Source organism: Festucalex cinctus, chromosome 7, assembly GCF_051991245.1.
Source record: "Festucalex cinctus isolate MCC-2025b chromosome 7, RoL_Fcin_1.0, whole genome shotgun sequence".
In the NCBI taxonomy this organism is placed as follows: domain Eukaryota; kingdom Metazoa; phylum Chordata; class Actinopteri; order Syngnathiformes; family Syngnathidae; genus Festucalex; species Festucalex cinctus.
The window spans coordinates 25918577-25941213 of NC_135417.1; the positions used below are offsets into that span (position 1 = coordinate 25918577).

The 22637-nt window shown below is 42.8% G+C and overlaps 1 protein-coding gene across 6 annotated transcripts in view; it reads right to left on the minus strand.

Moving 5' to 3' along the window:
• LOC144022984 (microtubule cross-linking factor 3-like) overlaps positions 1–22637 on the minus strand; it is a 49213-nt gene that overhangs the window by 17713 nt on the left and 8863 nt on the right. Inside the window, exons 1-2 of one of the 6 annotated variants that reach the window (XM_077528213.1) lie at positions 8946–10094; positions 8413–8580 (exon numbers count right to left, since the gene is read on the minus strand). In XM_077528213.1, coding sequence (XP_077384339.1) covers positions 8413–8580; positions 8946–9353 — 576 coding nt within the window. In that variant the 5' untranslated portion in view covers positions 9354–10094. Of the gene's footprint in view, positions 1–8412; positions 8581–8945; positions 10095–14436; positions 16062–17117; positions 17432–22637 lie in introns of those variants that run through there. The other 5 variants (XM_077528214.1, XR_013284459.1, XM_077528215.1 and 2 more) reach the window with 5 other exon arrangements.

The window sequence follows — 22637 nt, forward strand, 5'->3', positions numbered from 1 at the left end:
GAGTGGCAAGAAGGGAAGGTGGAAGAAGTGGGGAAGTAAGGCACCATGGGATGAATGTTAGTGGGTTCAGCAGAAGGAAGACGGAAATGTGAAAATATCCTGTGAGAACTCACACATACGGTTAGTGGGTTCAGATGCTATGCATCGTGTCTATTGTACTTCCCAAACACAGGATACAGTTCACCACCACATGACCACAGTCAGAAAGTGACAAGGTTGACTTATATAAGCAGTCCTGCATATTTGATAGTTGATAAGCTATTTCTTCAAAAATTTAATTCTGTCCAATTTGATTCATTTAATTACAATATTACTAACCATTGTACTGATTGCACCCCTCGTGATTTCCACTCTATTAAGGTCAAAACATTCTTGCATTAGTACATTAGCGAGTGGTCTGTCATCGTTAAATTTGGGTTCTAAGTAGTAGTATGTAATTATGTCAAAGCTCAAAGTTTGACTGATCTGATCTGCACAATATGACAGCTAACTTGAAATTTCTTCTATAAAACTGAGCTAATGAAGGCAATCAATACTCTTTCTAAAAAAGTTAAGAAATGTGAGTACACTGCAGTACATTCTGTGGTAAATTGGCAAAGTAAGTTGTTGCTAAGAATGGACTAGATCAGAGGTGTCAAACATACGGCCCACGGGCCGGATCAGGCCCGCAAATGCGTTCAATCCGGCCCGCGAAGTGATTTTGTAAAGTAAAGAAAAAAAAAAAAATTGTAATGTTGGACTAATTAATCAGCCGGCCATAATCAAAACATATAGATTTGTAATTTCACAAGCAGTCCTCAGATGAGCAAAGCAACTTGTACGGGGAATCGTCGTTTAACACACAACTTAAACTACGGTTTGTTTAATTATTATTATTTTTTGTAATCATACAGCGACATAAATGTGTTAAATATAACACAAATTCAAATACTGGTAACACAAATAGAAATGACAAGGATTAACGTCCTTATAACATTAACTGTGCCACGCAATGCATTCTGGGAACAATATATATACAAAACAGGTCGATTTAACACGTCGGGAACGTATACCAGCAAAGTGTTGCCGCGTTCCATTTGCATTCGTGTTATTTTTCAGAACAATATGATTACAGTTGATCTCCGTAATTTAAGGCTGGTCCACGAAAATCTGCATATAAATTATGGCAATTGTTTAAGTTATATACCGTTATTTTCCTGATGCGGCCCATATGATAATATATTTTCCTCCATGCGGCCCCTGAGCTAACATGAGTTTGACACCCCTGGACTAGATCCACAAAAATGCTTATGTATGTACGGTATTGTATGTACCTCTACGTGGAATGAGAAACAGAAGAGAATGTTTGCAAGTGAGTCTTAGTGTGTTATTTCTGTATTGAGTCACAAAACTGTCTTACAAGCCTCAGTCATGCTGCTATTTCTGCCTGTGGCCCAGGGTCGGGAAATTATAGTCTTGCAAAACAAGTCACACTTTTTCTTTCGGCTCTAGGCTCTTTGTAAAGTTGATTTGAATTCCTGACAGATGATGATGGGTACTGTCAACATGAGGGTTTACTCAAGAATCGTAAACAAATATTGAAAATATAAAAACAAGATGGTTAATTGTCAAAGTATAATGTCTCAGGCCGATAAGCTGTAAAGCGGCAGCGAAAGCAAATTTTCCTCAGAAAGGAAATCCTGAAGAAGCTGTGCAAGTAAACAGAAACCTGGGTCGGTTAGATTCTAACTAGTTAAAAGAAAGCAAAGTCACAAATGCACAAGTGCCTAAAATTTAGTCTACAAACTGCACCCTTTGACCATCATGCCTGTCCGGCAGAGAATACATCACAGTAAGTGTGTTGCTACGGTGACCCACTATAAATAGTGGATACCAATGTCACATTCCAAGGGGTGGCGGGGAGACTAGGTAAAGGCGGGCGGGGTGGGGGAAAGGGGGTGGGGGGTGTTGTACACAGTAAAATGTCGCCTAGCTGCCTAGCAGCGTTCATAAATAAGCAGCACACAGTAAAAGCTGCTTGGAAATATCTGGCCTAGGACCTCCAACTTTCGACGTTTGTCAATTCATATCTGCCAAAATTAAGTATAATTGAGATCCATTTTTTATTTGTTTGTTTGTTTGTTTGTCTGTTTGTTTGTTTACCAAGCAGGGAAAACAGCACACAGATAATGCTAGGGAGAATGTAAACATTCACCGAATACAGGATAGGACAAGCACATGCTCTTTCAGTAATAGCCACAGGCTCTTTTAAGTCATCTCACTCTGCTGCTGCAACATTTTAATGCTAATATTATGTTGTATGCATATTTTAAACATGGTAAACAGGCAAGAGTGGGGAAGAACGCTCCATTAGCACAATGGAGCTAACCTCACCCAGCGCAGCTTCATGCCAAGTGACGTCATATTTCATCTAGTGTTTGTGCAATCAACATGACAATGCAAAAATGAGTTGACTAAGATGCTAAATACTGTAACAACAGCTAATATTGCATCTCCTCATATGTAACTGTATATGTATATGTGTGTGTATGCATTAATTTCTGTATTATTGCACTATTATGTTATTGTTTGTTTAAGATTTTGGGACACAAGTTAAGGTGCGCTAATTGAATGAATAAATAAAGTGGAATTTACTAATAATGCTTTGCAAACCAAAGCAAGACATGAATAACAAGATGCGCGTGGGATCCTTGATCCATTAACACCATGTTAATGTTTTGTAATGCTTGAAAAAGGCAGAGCATCGTCACATTCAGATGACTTCAGAGCAGGGCTGGGCGATATAAATGGTATATTCAATAGGGGTGGGAACCTCTGGGTACCTCACAACAATACGATACGATATGCGATACAAGGCTCACGATAACAATTATCTCACAATATGACGATACCGCGATTATCGATATATGGGTCAGGTAATAAATCCACAATAATCTACAATAAAACTACCCAAGACATTTTTTTAATGAGAAAATAGTTTAGTTTTGTACCAGCACTGAAATACAGTATTAAAACTGGTGTCTTCTTCACAGTGAGTACTTTAGTGTATTTTTTTTTTTAACAAATATAAATGTCTTCTTAACAGAGACCACTTTCTGTCAACAAATTTATGTCTTTCTTAAACACTATTATTATGTAACATGTCAGTCAGTTACATAGTCAATTGTTTCATTTTATAATCTGTGGCCCATTTTTTTTGTGTAACATTGCATAAGTAAATAAATAAAATTACTTAAATATTAAATCCGATGGTTGTTCGTCTCTCTGTGCCCTGCGATTGGCTGTCAACCAGTTCAGTGTGTCCACCGCCTACTGCCCAGAGCCAGCTGAGATAGGCTCCAGCACCCCCCATGACCCTTGTGAGGAATAAGCGGTCAAGAAAATGGATACATTTTAAATCCAATTAAGTCAATATTAATATTCCTCAGAAATTGTGTGCTTCAAAAAGTCGAAAAATGAAATATGTTTTAAACTGTTAAAATTGAAGATATAAAAGACATTTTTTTATAGAAATGTATGCAAACCTGAGTCAGTTGCTGGACAGATAAAAATGTCTTACACAAGTAAAAGTAAGCTCATGAGTTCCGTAAATTTCTCCGCCACTCTTAAGAGGCGCTCCCCCTAGCGGCCCGTCAAGTCATTGCTCCATACGTAATGAACAATGGAGGCGTTATAGTGGCTGTATATTAACTACACTTATTGCGATACTTGCGTAGCCGTATTGATAATCTATCGGGAGACAAAGTATCACGATTTATCGCGATACTGATATATCATCACACTCTGAATATTCAATATAAGGTATAAATTTTGTAGAATATAGAAATTTTGACTACCGTCTTACCGCGTTACCATGTTGATGATGTCATCACATAGCGCATGTTGATGACATTTTTTTGATGGCTCTGTGAGATGGCAGCCGTCTTCATCTTCTTTTTGTCATGTGGTGTTTTGCCCTTCGTGTGGACCTGTTGTGGAGTGGACTGTTCTCGGCGTTTTGGCCGTGACATTCCTCGAGGGACAGTGTCGATGCTTGACGGTTGCGCTCCTTCAGAGGTATGCTTGCAACAGGTATACATCTGCACTAATTCTGATGGGGGGAATGTTGGATCACGCCGACACTGGGCACCTGCGGTTGGCCTGTGGTATTTGCGCCAGTAAACCGGCAGCATTTTTCAAAGTCCCTTTTTGCTTGGCGAAGGGGTCGGCGCTGCTAGATAGTCTAAGCTGGTGCGTTGGATGGATGGCGGCGGAGCTGAGGACGAGAATGTCGGTACAAAATGCGGACGTGTGCGCGGGATGTGGAGATTGAGGTTTTGACGCTTAGAAATGAAGCAGATTAAATGGGACTGGAAAATTGGACCATTCATTGTGTGCATGTGCGTGCGTGTGTGTATGTTGTTCATCACGCAGCAGCTGCTTTTTTATGACCTAGCTTTTAGCAAACTTAACTTGTAGCAGACGTGTGTGACGTCGTGCATGTTGTGATCACATCTCTGATCAACTGCTGAAAAAGTTAATAAAATGTTTCTACTTTGGTTTGTTTTAAATAAGTTTTTCATTTTGGCAAGAAATTGTAATCTATTATTTTTTTTTTTAACCAAATCAGATAAATATTTGTTACTATATTCTATGAATTGTGATTTCTTAAATAAATTTAATTGAAAATATGCTGGGGAAAAAAAATCAACTGTTGAAAGAAGACTGATTCTCTTTAATCTATAACTGCTCCAAGCATCAAAGCGTATGTATGTAGGAATGAAAAAATGTTGGTCTGTTGTGATTGTATTGCTGTTAATGTACATTATGTTATGTTAGTTTTATGTTGTTTCTGTAAAGCACTTTGTGAAAGCTAAGGCTATTTGAAAGCACTATATAAAAAGATGACTTGACTTGTGTGATATAAAAACCTAGACTTGTGCTGTTTACAATGGCCACTTGTGCATGCCCTTGTGATCGTCAAGTGAATACTTGCTCTAAGCCAGTTGTACTGTTTCCATTTAAAATATCAGTGATGTTTTTTTGTTTTTGCACTATTTTGCACCAGAGTGCTGACTTTGAATTTTGATTTGAGAATTGCACAATAAATGTTATCCAAAGTAAATTTATTCTTTCATTGTTTTTGTTTTTTTAATCCATTTAGTTTATATACATGACTATGCAAACCAGAAACCAAATTATTTATTAATATATATATATATATATATATATATATATATATATATATATATATATATATATATATAAGGGATTCCTCGGCTCACGAACTTAATTGGTTCCCGGAGAGTGTGTGTAAGCCGAAAAGTTCTTCTTCCGAACATTTATTTCCCATAAGAAACCATTAAAATGAGAATAATCCGTTCCCAGGTCCCTATAAAACATAATTTTCTACTAAATAAGCCTTAAAACTACACAAAAATATACCTTATTTTATGTATAATAAATGTGCTATTGTATTGTAATTAAAGAAATAAATTATACTGTATAATAAAGTCGTTTTATTTTACTTTGTGATGGTAGTTCTTAAGGATAGTAGCAATGGTAGACTTACTTCATTCGCGAGCGTTTCACCGCTTCGAGTGTTTATGGAACGGTTGTCGCTCATTCGCACTTTCGTGCTCACCGGAGCGGAGGAGGTGTGTCCCTTGGTGAACAAGGAAGTGGAGCACTTTAGCGAGTCAACAAAAAGTGAGCACTGCCAACTACTTTCACCTCTTTCCTGGGACTAAACAGCCGTGGCACGATTTTCTCCTTTTTTGAGGTACGTGATGGCACTTTCGCTTTTTTTAGTGGCGCAAACTCCATTGACTACAATGCAAACGCGCCGCCGAATCGCCGTCCCTCGCTGGTAAGCATTAGGCTTAACACTAGCCTGTGGTGGGGTCTTTTTCGGTCCCATAATAGCAAAAGTACACTCAAAATGTCTATCAAACACAAACCGCGTCCGCACTAAAAGAAAGGGGGTGACGAACTGGGACGCCGTGAGCGTGCGTCAGCTTCTCGTGGCCGCCACCGTGGTGTTGTTCGACCGCGTGGTTTGGTTTGTCCGCCGAAAAGTAGTTCGTCAGCAGAGACTAAATTCTCGCGTATTTAATGTTCGTGAGGCGAAAAGTTCGTGAGCTAAAGCGTTCGTCAGCCGAGGTATCACTGTATATATATATATATATATATATATATATATATATATATATATTTAAAAAAAAAAACAATTAATTCAATACCATGATATACACTTACCGTGAAGGGATGCAATTTATACCGTGATATGAATTTTGGGACATATCGCCCAGCCCACTTCAGAGGCCTGGCAAAATAAGATTTTTCTTAAAGGGACAGTTTGGGATTTTTTTACATGAATCGGTATGGCATCTTCACTTACAGTGTTGTGCATCAGCACTGACTTACTGCTGACAGCGTCCTGTGACCGGAGATCTGGTCCGCTTTTGGTCAAGACGAAAGTAGTCTGGCTTGTTGGTTAGGGTCATGGAAATAAAGCGTTTTTTTTCTAAAAAACAATGTATGTTCAATAGAGTGATGAATTTGCATCACAAAACCACAAACTAGAAAAAAACGTCAGACATTACCACCTGGCACTAGTTTTCTGTTTGTATCACTGCGCTGCGAACTGAATGCAGCTGACAGACGTGCATAAATCAAATTGTTTGGAAGTGTCTACCTGATGCGAGAGAGCTAATGGCGAACGAGAGAACGATTAGTATATAACGTTACGATTGTATAAACTTTATAAACTCGTGTAGTGAGTTGTGTTGTGTGTTCCTGTGTCGCACATTCTGTTACATTCTTGTGTCAGAGTGTTTGTGAACGCATCGCACATCTCACGGTGGAAAGGGACTCAATACTGTACTGTACATGTTGGCTGCTCGTGTGCTAATTCGGCTCGCAAATTAGTTTCTTGTATTTGGCGTCGGCTGTGGCCAACAGTAGCCGGTTGTGTGAAGAGAAATAAAAAGGTGAGATTGCTAAACACTTCTGTTGGCAGCAAACTTGTGAGACGTCACACTATATCATTCTATATGTAAAAATGGTTCAGACGTGTGATTTCCCGGGCTGTACCAATAATAATGTCCCTGGATCTCCGCACACTTTTCACCTCTTTCCGCGCACAGACTTTGCCTTGAGGCAACTTTGGCTTCTTGAAAATTATTATGATTATATGATTATGATTATTAGGATTAGGGATGGGTGAGTACCGATACTAGGTATCGGTATCGGGCCGGTACCAGCCTTTTTTTCAAGTACTCGAGTACTCGTGACGCAGACGAGTACAAGCGACCGATGGCAGAGGGGGAAGACGTTAAGTGAGTCCTCCTTGCCTTTAACTGGCGCTAGCTTGCAGCAGTTTTTCACCAAAACTTCACCGGTTTGGAAATACTTCAAAATTGTGAATCTTAAACTAAAAGAGCATTTTTATATTTTATTTTGAGCGTTAAGACTATTGAAGAGTGACTGTGCTGTTTTTTGTTGTCAAAATTAAAGGAAATATATTTGTTTAAAAATATCTTTTTGTGATTTTTTTTATTTGTCAAAATGTATTACTGGTATCAGCAGTTGGTATTGGTATCGGTGAGTACTGAGGGTCTGAGTATCTGTATCTGTATCGGTCTGAAAAAAAGTGGTATAGAACATCCCTAATTATGATTAGTGATGCAGACACAAGCTGTCGCATTGGCCTCCTCATCAATTTAAAGGTTTTGCATCTGTGGCATGATGAGATTCTCTCTCTGCCCGTTCTAACTATATCTCACGAATTTCGGCATCAGTATATCCGGGTTCATAAAGATAGCCCTTGGCTCAGTGCTAAAGGCATAGTTTTCATTGTCAGTGTCGTAGTCAGACATGTTATCTTGAGTTTTCAAAGTTGGTGGAACACGCGCGTCTATCACCTGGATGCAGCGCGCTGTGCAGTGATACGAACAAAAAAACAGTGCCAGGTGGTAATGGAGTCTCACTTTTTTCTAGTTTACGGCTTCGTGATGAAAATTTATCACTCTTTTGAATACACTTTTTTTTTTAGAAGAAGAAAAAAAAAACGCTTTATTTGCGTGAACTCAGCCAACTAGCTGTACTACTTTCGTCTCAACTAAAACCGGACCCGATCTCGGGTCCAACAAGTCCTCAGAGGTAAAGTGCTGACGCACACCACTTTAGGTGACAATGCCATTCAGATTCATGTCAAAAATCACGAACTATCCCTTAAAGTATGAGACCAACTGGACCTTGGTAAGTGATCATAGTCACATACATGGAAAAAAACAGATTGACACCAGCAACTATGCATGGAACTTCAAGTGATCTTTCAACTTTCACCATAACAACACATGCCCAAGCAACATATTACAAGCAACACTGTAACTCATATGTCGTATGTCAAGGTCATACATTGTCCGTTACCTGTGCAATGCGACCCTTGAGCTCCGCCCTCTCCAGCTCCCAGTCACATCTGTCTCTGGTGTACTGCAGCTGCAGCTCACTCCTCTTCTCTTCCTCTCGCTTCACCTCCACCTGCACTTCCTCCAACACTGTCTTCAGGTCCAGCAAAATTCTCCGGTTCTCCCCTCCCTGCACACAAACGTCAACAAAACTACTAGCCACATAATTTGAAAAATGAACAGTTATTGGTCCAGTCTCGATTTAGACCTTTCAAGTATGTATAGTAAGAAAATATTCACCAATTCCTTTTCTGTAATACTTATTCTCACGGGTAAGCTGGAGTCGAGACTGTAACTTGGCGCTTATCCCAGCTGACTGGGGAGAGGCGGAGTATACCCTGAACTAGTCGTCAGCCAATCCCATCAACCATTCACACTTATAGACTGTCTTGAATTGATTACATTAATATACTGCAACTAATTATACAGGACTAAGATAAGCTTCTATATCGAGGCATAGAAATCAATGAACTACAACTGTTCCGTTCTAGTTACTTGTATGTCAGCCACTTCTCTCAGCAGCGTCTCCTTATCCCGCCTCCATTCCTCTTTATCCTGCACATGCCGCTTTTTCAGATCCTCAAATCTCTTTTTTAGACGCGTATGCTGCTGCTGCTGGGATTCTGGGTCAGGCGACATTTGTCCTTCGAGGAATTCCAGCTTTGTCCCTGTGCCACCTTCACCTCCTCCCGGCAAGGCGTCGCAGTGGGGCTCGTAGATGTGACTGAAAACTGTAGGCGGAGAGGAGATCCTCCTCAGTGGGTTGAGGTTTTTTCCTTTGCCTCTTTCGGTCCTCTCGATTCTGCTACACGGTAAAAACTCCCACCCCTGAGATGGGACGTTGCCCCCGGTTGCACTGTCCCGACCGTGTAGCCCCGAACCATTTAAAAGCGCACTCCACATGACGCCGCTACTTCAAAATAAAACTTAGCTACTTGGAAGAAACAAAAAAAAGAAAGAAAGAAACTATTAAAAAAAAGATTTTTAAAGCGTCCTTCCGCACAACTTGTATTTACAACCACCCCAATATGTTTTAGTGTAATATAAATGGTCCAATTATCCAAACCTGGCCAAATGCCCTGAAGGCCAGGCAGCAGCTCGCGCAGCAGTCCTCGTGCATGATTTCATGGTATCCCTCATATCTCAACAGACACAAGATTCAGTCTTCATCGTGGTTCCTGTGTATTGCTCCGACGACAACGTGCTCCTTTTCCTTTTTCCTTTGCTTGAAATAAATGCACAGGCGGACAGGCGCCCAGTAACCGCTCCAACACTCCAATAGGAGAGGGTGCCAAAAATACCATGGATGGAGCCCACTCAGTATGGGATAGCTGTAGTATTTTTACCCCGTGTAAGCATGAGTTTACTTTCCAAACGCCAGACAGTAAACTGGATGGCTTCCAAGTCCCTCCATCAGTCATCGCCAAGGTACTCTTCAAGTGCCACCTGACGCGCTGTCTTCTATAGCAACTAACCAATTTACGCACGTGCCGAATTGACGACTGAATAGCTAAATTCATTCTAATAACGTAGCAACAGTTAGCCTCACGAAACCACAAACAAACAAACAAACAAAAGCATACATAAAGCTACAATTAAGAGTCCAGTGTGTCGACAGAATGTATTATTGTTAACAAAGCCATTTCCACCGTACAATTTGGTTCGCAATACGTTCCTTCGGTTCCTGTGTTGTCATACAATAAACCTCGAAAATGCATATGTCCAGAAATGTTGCCAAATAGACCCTTACCTCGTCTTAATGCAGTGTACATTTCAGGCAGAGAAGTTTAGTAAAAGAATGTCGAGGCTTAGTTAAAAAAAAAACAACTGCAGAGGGACTTCCCACAGCTGGAATCATGTTGTCATTCACAGAAATAAACGATGCTCCCCCGCCCCCTTCTCTCTCTCTCTCTCTCTCTCTCTCTCTCTCTCTCTCTCTCTCTCTCTCTCTCTCTCTCTCTCTCTCTCTCTCTCTCTCTCTCTCTCTCTCTCTTTCTCTCTCTCTCTCTCTGTGTGCGCGTGTGGGCGTGCGCGCGCGCATGCGTGTGCGTGTAGTAGTACTGGTACGCTGTAAAAACCAACTTGTAAGATTTACTATAAAAATTCTCAGAAGTATTTGCACTCACTCCAATTACGTAAATTCTACTGCTCAATATCAAGTATATCACACTCACCAGAAGTAACATTTACATGCAACTAAATATTAATTACATGTGGGAAATATTAAGTAACTCTTACTAAACGTAATTATAAAGTTTCTTACGATAATGTAGTAATATTTAGTTACTGTAATTAGGTCATAGCCATTGCTTATAGTAAATCTTCCATCAATCCATCCATCCATCCATCCATCCATCCATCCATCCATCCATTTTCCGAACCACTTAATCCTTACAATGGTCATGGGGGGTGCTGGAGCCAATCTCAGCTGGAAATGGGCAGTAGGCGGGGTACACCCTGAACTGGTCGCCAGCCAATCGCAGTTAGTAAATCTTAAAAACGTAAAATGATTACCAATATGTAACAAATAAGTAATTGTATTAACTTTTTCTATTTGACTTTACTTGATTATACTAAACGCTTAACCCAATACATAGTACTGTAAATTTGTTGAAATAAATACGAACAACCATTCACACCAATCAACAACAATCACACCTAGGGACAATTTAGTCACTTCAATTAACCTACCATGCATGTTTTTTTTAGAATATGGGAGGAAACTGACGAACCACGGTGAGAACATGCAAACTCCATCCAGGAAGGCCGGAGCCCGGACTCGAACTCACGTCCTTTGCAAAGGGAGGCAGACATGACAACCAGGCACCACCATGCCGCCTCTAATAAACCAATCACAGATAATGTTAAAGAAAGGTGTGTTTTTTGTTTAGTTCTGACAAGGCAAAACAGTCACTCTGCAAAAGAGACTCAAATTACACAATAAAATGCAAAAATTAGGATTCATTTACAATAAATGAACCAAAGTGCAGAAAAAAAAATGACAACTCCAAGTTTCAGTCTTTGTTGAAAACAAATTGAAATGAAAAATTATACAGGTTAAATGTTAAGTGTAGTGTTGTTCCGATACCGATACCAGTATCTGGAGAGGCCCCGATACGGCATGAAAGCGTTGGTATCTAGTACGAACAAGTAACATGCCGATACCTTTATTTTCTAAGCTAATTTAAGACTTTGCATCTTGTGTCTTGCTTGAGCACGACATTCACTGATGTCATGTGACGTGTTCACTGCATGCTGAGCCAAGATATCCTATTGGCCCTTGAATGCTCCGAACCAATGGCAGGGCACCTTTTTATGTTAAATAACAAACAAACTAGGTATCGGTACGGTATCGCCATCAGCCGACACTGCAAAACTGAGTATCAGAATCGGGGGCCAAAAAATGGGATGGGAACACTAGTTAAGTGTTAAGCAAGACAATAAGTTGGGAACTGAATAATATACACAAGTCAAAGTTCTATGTTTCTGGATGGCATTAAGCAGGAAAAATGATTTAATAATAATTCAATTAATTAAAAGCACCCGTTAGTGTACATACATAGTGTATAACGTACATTATAATGTACATTAAGCATTTAAACATGTCAAATTATAGAAATCTCTCTCTCTCTCTCTCTCTCTCTTCCGAGTAAAGTTCACTTGTTTTTAGCTGTTCTAAAATTAAACACATTAACTGAGTAAATATTAATTATTAATTTAATTAAAAACTTTCTTTTACATTTGTTGTAAAACATTACGAAGAAAAAAACAAATAGCACATTGAAGTACCGGTATACCAAATGTTTTTAATTAAATGTGAATAACTGTGAAAAAAATATAGTAAATATAATTATGAAACAGTGTGGATGGTTGTTCGTCTCTGTGTGCCCTGCGATTGGTTGGCAACCAGTCCAGGGTGTCCCCCGCCTACTGCCCAGAGCCAGCTGAGATAGGCGCCAGTAGCCCCCGCGACCCTTGTGAGGAATAAGCGGTCAAGAAAATGGATGGATAATTATGAAACCAAGGTAATATTTACAAGGGGAAAAAGTCATTTTTCTAACCCCTTATGATGAACACAATAAATGGAAACACATTTCCCTTGCCCGTACGCGGGTCGCCGGGGCCACACCCTGGAGCCAGGCCTGGAGATGGGGCTCGTTGGCGAGCACCTGGTGACCGGGCCTGCACTCATGGGGGTCCGGCAGAGCATAGCCCGAAGAGGCAACATGGGTCCCTCTTCCCTTGGGTTCACCACCGGTGGGAGGGGCCAAAGGGGTCGGGTGCAGAGTGAGCTGGGAGGCAGACAAGGGTGGGGACTTTGGCGGGCCGATCCCCAGCTACAGAAGCTGGTCTAGGGACATGAAATTTCACCTCACTGGCGGAAAAGGAGCCCGAATTGGTGTGTGAGGCTGAGAAGTTCCGACAAGACATAGTCGGATTCGCCTCCACACACAGCATGGGCTCTGGTACCAATCCTCTCGAGAGGGTTTGGACTCTCTTCCAGTCTGGAGTTGACCACGGCGAGAGGCGTAGAGTAGGTGTGGGCATTCTTATTGCCCTCCGGCCTGGTGACTGTACGTTGGGGTTCACCCCGGTAGATGAGAAGGTAACCTCCCTCCGCCTTCGGGTGGGGGAACGGGTCCTGACTGTTGCATATGCACCAAACAGCAGTTCAGAGTACCCACCCTTTTTGGTGTCCTGGGATGGTGTGCTGAAGAGCGCTCCCCTCGGGACTCTCTCGTTCTGCTGGGGGACTTCAACGCTCACGTGGGCAATGACAGTGAGACCTGGAGGGGCGTGATTGGGAGGAACGGCCTTCCCGATCAGAACCCGAGTGGTGTTCTGTTATTGGACTTGTGTGCTCGTCCCAGATTGTCCATAAATGCACACCATTTTCAAACATAAGGCTGTCCATATGTGCACTTGGCACCAGGACACCCTAGGCCACAGTTCAATGATCGACTTTATAGTCGAGTCATCGGATTTGTGACCGCGTGTTTTGGACACTCGGGTGAAGAGAGAGGCGGAGCTGTCAAGTGATCACCATCGGGTCCATCGGGAAGTCAAATCTCAGATTCAGGAGAAGTCAGTGTGGTGGTGTGTTGGCTCCGATTGGTGGGGGAAGATGCCGGTCCGACCTGGCACACCCGAACGTATTGTGAGGGTTTGCTGGGAATGTCTGGGAATGTCTGAATCCTCTGTCAGAAAGTTTCAACGCCCACCTCCGGCTGAACATCTCCCTTGTCCTGGAGGAGGCGGGGGACATTGAGTCCAAGTGGGCCATGTTCTGCGCCTCCATTGTTGAGGCGGCCGATCGGAGCTTGGGCCATAAGGTGGTCGGTGCCGGTCGGTGCCGCTGGTGTGCTATGCTGCCAAGCTGAAGAAGGAGCCCTATCTGGCCTTTTTGGCCTATGGGACTCCGGAGGCAGTTGACAGGTACCGGCTGGCCAAGCGGAATGCGGCTTCGGCGTTTGCTGAGGCAAAAAGTCGGACATGGGAGGAGTTCGTTGAGGACATGGAAAACGACTTCCGGATGGCTTCGAGGAAATTCTGGTCCACCATCCGGCGTCTCAGGTTAGGAAAGCAGTGCACCAATAACACTGTGTATAGTGGAGATTAGGGGTGTGCTCAAAAAATCGATACGGCAATATATCGTTGCGGGCCTCATTACAATACACGTATCGATACGCAGGCGTCAGAATCGATATTGCTCGTTAACTTTAAATCGGCAGTTCACGTTTGCCTTTGCGGCTTGCATTGTACCTAAAAAATAAAAACCAGCAGCATCTTTGAAGTTAATTGCCTTCAATTATTGCAAAAATAGCTCACCGGTGATTGGACACTGTGTCTTGCTAAGAAAAATGAAAGCAGAGGAAGAATGTCAACATTTATTTATTGATAAACTTAACATGGCACGTGTCTCAGTGTACCAATTTTCCTATATTTTGTTTAAAAAATAAAAATAAAATGTGTCTTATTTGGGATACATATGTATCGCGATACGTATCGTATCGTGGCCCCTGTATCGTGATACGTATCGTATGGTGAAGTTGGCGGCAATACCCAGCCCTAGTGGAGATGGGGTGCTGCTGACTTCGACTCGGGACGTTGTGAATAGGTGGGTGGAATACTTCGAAGACCTCCTCAATTCCACCGACACCTCTTCCTTTGAGGGAGCAGTGAGTGGGGACTCTGAGGTGGGCTCTCCTATCTCTGGGGTTGAAGTCACTGAGGTGGTTAGAAAGCTCCTCGGTGGCGGGGCCGCGGGGGTGGATGAGATCCGCCCGGAGTTCCTAGAGGCTCTGGATATTGCGGAGCTGTCGTAGTTGAGACGCCACTACAACACTGCGTGGACATCAGGGACAGTGTATCTGAATTGGCAGACCGGGGTGGTGGTCCCCCTTTTTGTGGTCTGTTCCAATTATAGAGGGTTCACACTTCTCGGCCTTCATGGTAAAGTCTATTCAGGGGTGCTGGAGATGACGGTCCATCGGGAAGTCAAATCTCGGATTCAGGCGAAGCAATGTGGTTGTCATCCTGGCCGTGGAACATTGGATCAGCTCTACACCCTCGGCAGGATCCTCGAGGTTGCGTGGGAGTTCGCTCAACCGGTCCACATGTGTATTGTGGATTTTAAGAAGGCGTTCGACCATATCCCTCGGGGAATCCTGTGGGGGGTGCTTCGGGAGTACAGGGTACCAAGCCCCCTGATACGAGCTGTTAGGTCCCTGTACGTGGGTGTTGAGTTTGGTCCGCATCGCCGGCTGTTAGTCGGATTCGTTTCCAATGAGGATTGGACTCCGCCAAGGCTGCCCTTTGTCACCGATTCTATTCATAACTTTTATGGACAGAATTTCAAGGCACAGCCAAGGCGTTGAGAAGGTCCGGTTTGGTGGCCTCAGCATTACATCTCTGCTTTTTGCAGATGATGTGGTGCTGTTGGCTTCATCAAGCGGTTGGGATAAAGCTCAGCACCTTCAAATCCGAGACTATGCTCCTCAGTACGAAAAGGGTGGCGTTCCCTCTCCAGGTCAGGGATGAGATCTTGCCCCAAGTGGAGGAGTTGGGGTCTTGTTCACGACTTAGGGCAGGATGGGCGGGAGATCGACAGGCGGATCGGTGCAGTATCTGCAGTGATGCAGACATTGCATCGGTCCGTTGTGGTGAAGAAAGAGCTGAGCTGAACGGAAAACCTCTCGATTTACCAGTTGATCTACGTTCCGACCCTCACCTATGGTCATGAGCTGTGGGTCGCAACCTAAAGAATAAGATCCCGGATACAAGCGGTCGAAATGAGTTTCCTCCGCAGGGTGTCCGGGCTCTCCCTTAGAGATAGGGTGAGAAGCTCGGTCATCCGGGAGGGACTCGGTCGATCTGCTGCGGTGGCTCGGGCATCTGGTACGGATGCCTCCTGGACGCCTCCTTGGAGAAGTGTTCCGGGCATGTCCCACCGGCGGGAGGCCCCGGGGACGACCCAGGACATGCTCCAGAGACTATGTCTCTCGGCTGGCCTGGGAATGCCTTGGGATCCCGCCGGTGGAGCTGGTTGTAGTGGCTGGGGAGACGGAAGTCTGGGTTTACCTCCTAAAGCTGCTGCCCCTGTGACCTGACCTCGGATAAGCAGTAGAAAATGGATGGAAAAAGTCATTTTTCTCAGTATACTTAGAAAGTAATTCATTGAAGGTGTGCAGGTTTAGGTTAAGAGGTCGACAGGATATGTGTGAAGTTTGCATGTCCTTCCTCTGGCTGCCAGATTTGCGGGTACTACAGCCATCTCCCACATTCCAAAAACATACATGCCAGTGTAATTAAAGGCTCTAAATCAGGGGTGTCAAAATGTTTTAGTTTTTTGTTTTTTTCTCGCAGGCTACGCTGTATCCTACTGGTAGTTATTGTTTCCCTTAGCGGGACATGGTAACTCTGAAAATCGTATTAATGTATCAGCCACAACACTACACTGGTGCTAGATGGTGTTGGAACGTCCAGAAATGTGCAACACTACCCCTAACGGTGCAGAATGTTGTTGCCCTGCAAAGAAAATTGAGATGCGCCTGTTTTTTAGTTTTTTTTTTTTTTTTTTTTACGCCATGCACACATGCACCAGCCTACAAAAATAGAGCCCTATAAGCCCCAAATCAGTACAGCACTGTGAATGTATGTTCCTTTTCCAGGAAAAAGAAAGCATATTGAGTGATAGAGTGCTCAGCAACCCAGAGGTTGTAGGTTCGATCCCATGCCATTGTGACCATGTCAAAGTATCCTTGAGCAAGATACTGAATCCCCAGTTGCTCCTGATGCGGCGTCATGAGTAGTCGAATGTAAAGCGTTTTGAGAGCCTTGGAAGGTAGAAAAGTGCTAAAGTACCATTTACACACATCGTACATCTGAGGGTATCAACCCAAAGACAATCCTTTGTACCCATAAAGGTATTGTGATGTACTTTTTTTTTTTCAGTGTGTAAAGCTATGAGAACGAGTGTAAACAATGTCATAGTCTGTACATGCTAATTATCTAACATTACACACATTTGAGCAAAAAAAGACTATAGGCATCACTGCCATAAACACACCAGTGTGTGTCTACACCATCCAGAAAATATCTCGAATTATACATCTAATACTTTTCAATCAATTTCAATTTTTAAAAAAAAATGTGGTGTACACTCACCTAGTTCTCCACTATCTCCCCAAGGTGTTTGGTCTCCTTTTGAAGTTGAAAACATCTGAAGTGATGAGTGGCTTGGGTTGTGCTTGTAAAATGATGCCCAATACCTTGAGTGACCTTACATTCAACGCAAAATAATTAAAATGAAGCACTACATGAAACAATAATAAACAGACATAAAAATGTAGAATATTCAATTGTGATGGCTACAGAACAAAGAAAAGAGTAAAAAGAAACACAAGTTTAAAAATGGTGGCATAAGAGAGCGAGGAAAACAGAACAAGAATGAGGATCAGCAAAATAATGGGCTGAAACATCTTGATGAGTGAAATAAAAATGGAGAGAAGAAGAACATTGACAATTTAGTTATCATAAAACATGTCTGTTTTTTTTGTTGTTGTTGTTTTTTTGTTTTTTTTAGTTCTGTGCAATTGGCCACATTATTCAGACAAAAACTGACAAATTTACGAGAAATAAACTCGCAAATTTGCGACATTATAAAGTCACAAATTTACGAAAAATAAAATCACAAATTATGGGGGGGGGGGGGGGGAGACTCGGAAACTTGTGAGACATACATGTAGTATAGCTATAGTCTGGACGAGGTGCTGGCTTTTGTCCACCAGGTGCTAACCTGAGGATTTGTTGGTGGTTAATGGAACACTCTTTATAAAATGAAAAGGCAAGTTGGACATGGATTTCAACTTTACTTGTCATACATGGCAGCTAGACCGATAACACTTCCTTAACCCTATCAGCTGACTAACATTAACCAATCAGAACCTAGCATTCTTTAGGTAAACACAAGTGAATGACGAAGAACAGCAGATTTGTCACATCAACTTATCTACTTTTACAAAAAAATAAAAAATAGCAAAACGCAGGAATGTGTAAATAATAATTCTGGAAACATAAATCTACAAGTAAATATATATTGTAACAAATTACTTAATTGCTTGATCCTCAGGGTGACTTCGCAAAGCGAGGCATCTTTGTCACTGGCAGCACCCAACGCTTCAAAATGTGAATGCTTAACATGATATGGTTAATTTCTGCTAAAGCAATTACTGTCTCCTTATTTGAAAAGCTGACTGAAAAGTATTGGAACAAACATTTATGGATGTAGTTAAAGAGGACATAAAGGTAGTTGGTGTGAGAGCAGAGGATGCAGAGGACAGGGTTAGATGGAGGCAACTGATTCGCTGTGGAGACCCCTGAAGGGAAAAGCCGAAAGAAGAAGAAGAAGATCCAAGTAGTACGCTACGTGTATTTCTCGTAGGTTTCTGAGTTTATTTTCTCCACAAATCTGCCACTTTATAATGTCGTAAATTTGTGAGTTTCGTTTTCTTAAAAATTTGCACACAAAAATTATGCCCTAATATGCCGTCCTTTTCTCTTTTTTTTAACAGCAATTATTTTGACATGGTAAAACAATAAATAGTATGTTGCAGTGACAATCAAGGCTTCTTCACATTTAGCTTTTAGAAAGGAAGGCTTCCCCCGGGTTTACACCGGTTGCGGTTGCGGTGCGGCTGCGGTGCGGTGCGTCTTGACTGCGTGCTCCGGACGGGTCAATTTTTTGGCCAATCCACACAATCGCAATCAATCGCACAGCTGCGGTCCGGCAGCTCCGTCGCCGACCACTTCCCGCCGTGTCTCGCGTGACCGCGCGGTCATGTGGTATTAAAAACAACGACAAACACACAGAAAGTCTGTGCTCAACAGAGAAGCAGAAAGAGAGGTGGACTTTTTTTATTTTGTGGCTTTCTACCTCCAATATAAACCTCTCCTCGTCCATGTTCGCTGGTGTCTAAACCGTGAATGAGCACCTCGCACGTTAACTCCAGGCCCGTCTACGCCCACATCACGTTTTGCTAGCATGCTTGCGAAATAGGAGCTGGCGAGTGTTTTATCTTGAAAGGTAACCGGAAATTTATTTCGAAACTGCGTCTGTCTTCCTGTCCCGCTCGATGTGTTTTGTGCTACCTTGCCATTTGCCGGAGGCCTACCGCTGCGGCGTCCGGCAAAAATAGAAAATAGGTCTATCCTTGCGGAAGGGCTGCGGCACGCCGCAGCTGAGACGCAGTCGACACGCAACGCACCCACAAGTGGTGTAAACTGCACCATTCGAATGAATGGAATCTAATTGCTTGCGTCGCCGGAACGCACCTCAACCGCACCGCAACCGCACCGCAACCGCACCGCAACCGCAACCGATGTAAACCCGGGGTTCTGCTGTTGCTCAAGGTTGATGGGAGGTCAGATACTTACTGAAGTCGCTCTAAGGGGCCTATTTACTAAAGGTTTGTGCCGCCTTTGCACCGTGCTAACCGGCAAAAATGGAGCAATCAGGGAGCGCCTAATTCACTAACACGCGCAGATGGGGAAATCTGTCACTAAGGGCTCTGCCAAACAGATTGCGTCACGGTGCACCAGTGTTATTTGTGCGTATTTAAATTAGGTAATTTGCATACATTTGACGCAAAATATGCCCACCCCAATGCAAATGAGATTCATTGATATACAGCGTCTAATTCACTAACGCCAGCGCAAATAGCCACACAGAGTTTGCGTGACGCAAATAACGTTTTTGGAAAGCATGTATTAACCTGCTGCAACCTCGATCCCAGGATCATGACAGCAGTGCGTGCCATTTGTAGCACAACATTCACGGCATATCACGCAGAGAGAGAGAGAGAGAGAGAGAGAGAGAGAGAGAGAGAGAGAGAGAGAGAGAGAGAGAGAGAGAGAGAGAGAGAGAGGGATTTTCTATGTTGGTTTAGGACACATAACGTAACCCAGACTGATCGGCAATGGCGGGGAGGCATCTTACGATCATTTTTACGTGCCAGATGCATACTGTACCAACCTCTGAAAATATATTTCTAAAAAACGATTGCACCAATAATTTGTACTTTACGAGTGAATGACGTTGTCGTCTTCTTCTCTGCTCTGTACAGCTTAATGGCGCTATCAACGTTTACCCTCGGTCCAACCTCCCTTTCTGATAATGTCATCTTTCTCGCAACTGTTACTATAACAACCATGTTCTTGGCGCAAATCCATTGCCATGTGTGGTAAATCAGGTGCAAATTTGCTCCAAGCTGTCAGTTTTGTGGGCGTGTTTGCGCCAGTATATGATTAGAGCAATATCCTTAGTGAATAGGTGGGTAACTGGGCGCAGACCGCGGGTGCAGTTGTGGTGCAATATTTCACGCTATGACCGGACGCAGCGCATTCTTAGTGAACATGCCCCTGTTTTTGTTTTTGTTTTTCTCTATCTGTTTTCTAATCGTGTTCTTAAGGTTCAAGCCAGGGCATTTAATTGTAATTTTAGGCATACTGCATGGAGTGTAAATAGTGAGAGATATGCCAATGTCAGACTAAGCGATTTTTTTTGTCTTACACGACAGTTGCACTATCACATTACCCGACAAATTCGCTCTGTGTCGTGGACGGGGCTTGTAGTCACACTACACGTCTGAACGCGACAAGACACCAGCCGATCATCGTGTGTTGTCTTGCCAAGAGAGACGCGTCGGCCACTGTTTGTCGGGGAGGTGGGACAAAAAAAAAAAAAAAGAGGCAAGGACAGGGAGTGTTTGCGTGAATGGGACAAGTGTGATGTGAGCGCATTGCTTGCGCTCCCTGCTCCGCAATAGTGTTTAAAATATGATTTAGTAGCCAACACTGTATTTTAATTTATTTAGGCCTATATGCGCCGGGGTATTTATAGCTGATTTTGTTAAAGGGACACTTTACTTATTGATCCATTTTTAGCAGCAAAAAGTTGCTACTTTTTCAATAATTAATTTGGTGACGTGATTATTTTTTTATGTACATTTAATAACTTTTAAACCATTGTTAAAATGAATCGAACGCCGGCATGTTTGTTACACGTGACTAAATAACCCGGATGTTTACGTCACTAGTGTGTAAACGCTACACTATGGAAGCACTATGCAACGCAGCCGTGCATCTAGCGTCAAACCCGGAAGGATTAAACCTTATCGCTTCGAGCCAACACGACAAAATAACCCTACCGAAGGAAAGTCTGCCTTGGATGTGAAAGTTGTGGCGCCAGATGGTCTTTTCGGGCACAAAATAAACTTTGACGAACGAGTGAATCAGGCGGGGGGTGAGTGGTGCTCGTGCGGGAGCTGCAGGAATGGACAATCCGCTAATGAATGTGTGCTGTCTGGAAATGAAAGAACTCGAGGATCGGTTCCTTGCGGACAATCTCAACTGCATCCTGGAACATCAGACATTCAACATGGCAATACTAAATAGACATTCTCAGGATAGCTTTGGTTGCGATGAAAGATGTGAAGAAGAAAAGTCTTGGAGGAGCAAATATCCAACAGGTAAAGTGACACACAGTACGAGCAATGCAAAACGTGTGGAACTGACGAAATATTTCAGGAAAAAGAAAAAATAGTAAAATTAAATGTATCGTCGTTACAGCACCCAACCTCCCCTAGCTGTTTTTTTTTTCTTTTTTGCGTAGCGTCCCACTGCGGTCAGGCCAGCCGCCACTCGAAAAGACGAAGTCAAGCCAGCCGCCCCAACGATTGTTAATACTGTGCATTACGGTAACGTGCCGACGTGCCCCTGCGTTGGCCACCTTCAAATGAATTATGAAATAAAACAGTCCGTGCAGTATAATAACCAATGCCCCCCCACCCCCGAAACATGCCTACCTTTCGCTTTAAATTTGCTTCGCTTCTCCGAGATCTTTCAGTGGCCGTAGTAAGACCTCGATGTGTGCCGACTGTTGTGAGAGTGAAGGCTCCGTGTTGCTAGCAGTTGCGGCTCCTCCATCGGCTTGATTATTTCCCACGTCTGGTTCTTTAAAGATACTCGGTACTGCGTTGGGCTTTAGTATTAGGCGTGTGGCGTACCCCATCTCAAATTGTAACATATATTCGAAGTCCTCATGCCTGAAATGTTCGCTGCGCGCACGCCTGCTTGTCCTTCGGGAGGTTGACAGCACTTAGCAAACAAACCATTGTCTACTCAAGTAGCTTTTTTTTTTTTTTTTTTTTTTTTTTTCTTGGGGGGGGGGGGGGGGTCTCGCGGGTTTTTCCTTGCCGACGCCTTGCAAAATTTTGCAATACAGTAAGGCATAACTGACGTTTGTGTCTTCCTCGTTGTTATGTCTGCGTGAACTACTGTTCCCCAAGCGAGTATACACACTAGTGACGTCACCACTCGGGGGCGTTGCAACACGGAAGTACTTCTATGTTGAAAAAAGTTAAATAAATCAATATAGGAGTGTATTCTTCAGCTCTTATGCATGTTTCGTAGCTATACTAACTATTTACTGCCAATCAAGCCATACATGTAAAATTAAAGGAGCCTTCCTTTAATTAATTTGCGGGATGACATCTTGTTTTATTATTTTATCAAACACTGAAATATTATATTGAGTATTTTTTACTGCTTCATTTATTCATATTTGATTTGTTTTAGTACGGTGCATTGGATAGCACGCCACTCACTCCGAGGGGGAAAAAAAAACTT